Below are 4,345 nucleotides of genomic sequence, written 5' to 3' on the forward strand. Positions count from 1 at the left end.
AAGCACCCGTTTTTGTGGATCGTTAGGGATGACGTGGTACAGGGAGACTCCACTACTTTACCCAATGAATTTTTTTGGAGGTTTAGGTAGGGGTTACATGGCAACGTGTGCACAGGACCGAGTGTAGGCCGGTCGATCTGTTGGGGGCATTTTTATCAGTGGTTGCAATTATACTCTTGAGACAATATCTGAAGGTGTGCAACAAACGAATTGTCGATGCACATGCACTGCCTGGGAAATGGGAGTGGAGGTGAGCCCCGATGTGAAGCGAGATGAAGTTGAAGGCCCCGTTAAGAAAATGCTTGACGGAGAAGAGGGGATGAAGATGAGGGCCAAGGCAAAGGAATGGAAGAATGTCGAAGCTATGGATATCCACGGCAAAGGATCATCGTACAATAATTTCGAGAGATTGATTGAGGCTCTCCAATGTGGGAAGTGAGGAACAAACCTTTGGTTCCTTATGGAGAAGTATCAAATGTGTTTGTTGATGAGGGTTTATTTGATTTAAGTTCATGTTTATGTTGTCTTTGTTTATGTTTGGTTTGGTGTCTCTGATCATGAAAGCCCTATATATAAACAACTGTCTTACAGTTTACGGAGACTTGCTATGAATGAAATCCATATTTCCCTTCATTATTTTCCATCTGTACATGTAAGCTGTTAATGAATACAACATACAGAGCCATTTGTAAATGACAAGTTCAACGAAAAGACCATGCCGGATGGTTTCACCCCTTAATTCTACAGATGCTAAACAAGTTGTTTGAATCCAAGAAGTGCAAGAACTTTCCTAATTGGCAATGGCAGCGTTATGAAGTAATAATTCCAAATCTTTCAGTCTGCAAAGAATCGTAAGTACGAACCATGTGTAAGTATGCCAAACAATACAAGGAAAACAATGCATTCACTAAAGAAGAAGATGACTCCCATACCTTATGCTACTCAAGTCAGGGTAGATTGCTATTGCATCTTTGAAATCCTAATAGAATAAAAACAAAGGAGGGTCAATTATCTCATACCGTGGGTCATGTCGACGAAATCCTTCGTTTAAGATGACTATAGAGTAGGAAGCCTCACCTGCTCAGCTGTTGAAGAGGTGTAGGTAATGACACATGACATCCCAGCTTTTGTTGCTGCCTGACATTACCCAAAAACAAAACATTAGCCATGTTTAGTGAAGGGAATTGAATACACAAATGACAAAAAGAGAAGAATTACGCGTAAACACAACGGTTAAGAATAATTAGTAACTGAATATTACAGAAAAATGAGGATCTACCTGTAGACCAATAACACTGTCCTCCACCACCAAACAATCTTTCTCCGAGACTCCAAGTCTCTGGAAGGCAAACAATGTAGTTACACAAAAACCAAGATCAAACAGTTAAAAGTGAAGAGTAATCCATACTGCGCAGCACCATAGAATTTTTCATGTTATTGAGGAGAATCCTTACAAAATATAAATTGTTGATCATAAATGACTGCTGAATTCATATTTGGAAGTTTAAATTTAGGATGTTAGATTACTGACCTTGGCAGCAGTAATATAAATTAAAGGATCAGGCTTTTTTTCCTTTACATCATCACCTTCACACAAAAACCACACCAGACAGGGAATTCAAAAGTCTAATTCTTTTTTAATAAACTAATTCAAACATGAAACGTTCAATGTGATTTGATAAACCTGCAAGCAATGTTCTTAAAATTGCAAGGCGGTAGTCAGGTGGCGGGAAGGAGCCTGATGCCTAGTGGCTTAGGCGGTTTTTATTAAATAAAAATACATGTGTAATATTTTATAGCTCGGTTTGTAACACATTCTAAGTCCATATGTTGTTGTTGGGCCTTGTTTTCTCATTGGGATTTAAAGAATTCTTTAGGCATTAATGCACCATATATTGTCATACAACTAATCCTACTCAGGGTAATTGACATGTTAAACATGAATATGAAGAACCAGATAAGGGTTATTAATGTGTAATGACACGTCTCACAAAATTTCGACCGAAACAATTTATACAAGGATTTCGAAGTTCAAAAGTAATCAACATACCAGCAAGGAAGCAATCAAGACCCTGAAAACGCTCCTACAGTCAGGAATGTATAAATTGATGAGCACATTTGGTACTAACGAAGAAGCAAATACAGCTGGTTCTAAGTTTGAACTGCATTAAGTTAACGAAAATGTTGAGGAAAAAGGCTTACAATTCCTATAAGGTTTTCAAGACATAGAATTACTGAACTTTTAGTTGCTGCAGAGCAAACAGCAAGCTTTTTCCCCTACAACAATCAGACAGAGATTACTCTTACAAGCATAAAAAATGCAGTTTAATGCAAGAAAGCAGATGCTAACGACAGCGGAAGAGAAACAAACCAATACATAAAATGTAAATAGATGTTCTTGGAATTGAATCGGGGATAAAGGGATGCATATAACATAAGTGGATTTAAAAGTACTGTTACAAGAAATTAAACTTTTGAATAGTAAACATTAGCTTACAGAAGCCTTGGCCTCATCCATCAATCTTAAAACTCCTGGTCTTGGTTCCACCTGGTCAAAAAAGAAAGACAATAAAACAAAGTTCACAAGTCTATATCGCTACGAGTTATTTATTCAATTTCAACATAACCGATAATTTGTTCGAAAAGAACAAGGATCAACAGGAGAACCAAAATGCAGCAAGTACAGATGTCTCCTTACAGTTCCGGATTTGATAATTTCTTTGTACCTTTCAGTTTTCCAATCCTACAAGACGATAAAAGGATCAACATACTACGAATAAAAGTACATATAATTCAAAACCGATCTATGCTCAAGATTTGAAAACGCAAACTGCAAATTCACGACAAAAAGATAAAAGTAACAACAATCTCAATGCACTGACAGTGGAAGGATTTTTAAATGAGCTACAAAATTTCTAACAAGTTTAACCCAAACATGCCATTGATTAGAGGAATTTAAAACTAAGAAAACAATCCGGAAATTCTTTTTCTCAGAAGCCATACAACTAGAACAAGCAAAATTAGAACCTGAATAGTATCAATGATCTTGGCTCGGCCCTCATCGTCTTCCGGAGGCTTCTCGAAGATTGTGGACGACGGCCAACCGTGCTCCTTAAAGTACCTTAAACAACCCAAACCCGAATTCAATCAAAGAAGAAAACAAAATCCAAAGTTTCAATCTTTGGAGAAAATTAGAGAGAGAGAGACCATCGCATTTTGGGTTTGCCACCGCCGATTTGGTTCTGGAGCTGATCGTAGAAGTGGAGGTCCCAGTTGAGGGGTTGAGAGGCAGAGGAAGAGCAGCGGACATTGAAGTGAGCGAAGGCCTCGTTGTAAGCTTGGCGGTGCAAGTGCTCGGACTCGAGTATTACGCCGTCGCAGTCGAAAATCAGAGCTTGGAGAGCAGAGGAGGAAGCTGAGACCGAGACTGAGAGTGAGAGCCGTTTTCGTGTGGAGGAGATGGAAAGATTTCTGGGGGTTCGGAACCGAACGAGGGTTGTGTGCGAGAGTATAAAAGAGGAAGAGGAGGAGGAAGAGAGAGGGATCGTGATACACGCCATGTCTGGCTGGCTGTGCTTGGGTTGGGATGGGAGGGGTTGGGTTCCTGTGGCTTTGGGATGTCGTCGTAGTTTAGCGGGTGAAGCACGACCCTTATGAACCTCCAAATTTTCCTATAGTTTTCCGCCTTAAATAGTTGAAAAAAAAATGAAGGATAAGAGAGTACACATCAGGTCCCTTACCCACGAAAAATTTTTAGGTGTACCGGGTACACCAAATTTTTTTGGTGTACCCTCACTCATTAGAAATTTTTTGGTGTACAAAAAGTGAGGGTGCACCAATTTTTTTTGGTGCACCCTCACCATTATGAGTGAGGGTACACCAAAAAAATTTGGTGTGCCGGGTACACCGAAAAATTGCTCCTTACCCACGCCTAAGGTCATCCGAGGTTAGATGTGTTACGAAGGAATTACATGAGGGGAGTCAAAGGATACCAACGCCAAAGTCATCTCTGACCAATGAGCCTAAATATAGTTCCGTTTAGAATTATAACTCTGAAACAATATCAGGTCATATATTTATATACCTAAGTTTTAAGTTTATTGGTTAATTTAATTAAACAACTACTTATCTATACTATTAAGAGAATACTCATTGTCAATTTTCCCCCTTTTTTTTCTTCCTATTTTGCCCTCATTTTTGATATACATTATCGACAAAAAGGAGGGCAAAGTAGTAATTTTATACCCTTTGACAAAATGACAATCATTTCCCTACTTTTCCAATTTTACCCTTTTTTTTTTTTGAGAAAATAACAATCATATACTTATTTTTTCAATTTTACCCT

The 4,345-nt window shown here is 38.6% G+C and overlaps 1 protein-coding gene across 2 annotated transcripts; it reads right to left on the reverse strand.

The window, feature by feature from the left end:
- Positions 1-608: 608 nt before the first annotated feature.
- LOC125476169 (haloacid dehalogenase-like hydrolase domain-containing protein At4g39970) lies at positions 609-3,613 on the reverse strand. 2 transcript variants are annotated; one of them, XM_048581951.1, is made up of 11 exons: positions 3,208-3,613; positions 3,028-3,121; positions 2,699-2,743; positions 2,498-2,548; positions 2,203-2,277; positions 2,051-2,084; positions 1,532-1,587; positions 1,280-1,339; positions 1,078-1,137; positions 933-979; positions 609-839 (listed from the first exon to the last, which is right to left on the reverse strand). In XM_048581951.1, the coding sequence occupies exons 1-11, from the start codon at positions 3,558-3,560 to the stop codon at positions 791-793; spliced, it is 924 nt and encodes a 307-aa protein (XP_048437908.1). In that variant the 5' UTR covers positions 3,561-3,613; the 3' UTR covers positions 609-790. The 2 variants fall into 2 exon arrangements, 1 of the variants encoding a protein (XP_048437908.1); XR_007257516.1 differs by lacking the exon at positions 1,532-1,587.
- Positions 3,614-4,345: the final 732 nt, after the last annotated feature.

The sequence above is a fragment of a genome, unplaced genomic scaffold (genome assembly GCF_019419815.1).
Source record: "Pyrus x bretschneideri cultivar Hongxiangsu unplaced genomic scaffold, Pyrus_bretschneideri_v1 Contig18, whole genome shotgun sequence".
NCBI classification, from domain to species: Eukaryota; Viridiplantae; Streptophyta; class Magnoliopsida; order Rosales; family Rosaceae; genus Pyrus; species Pyrus x bretschneideri.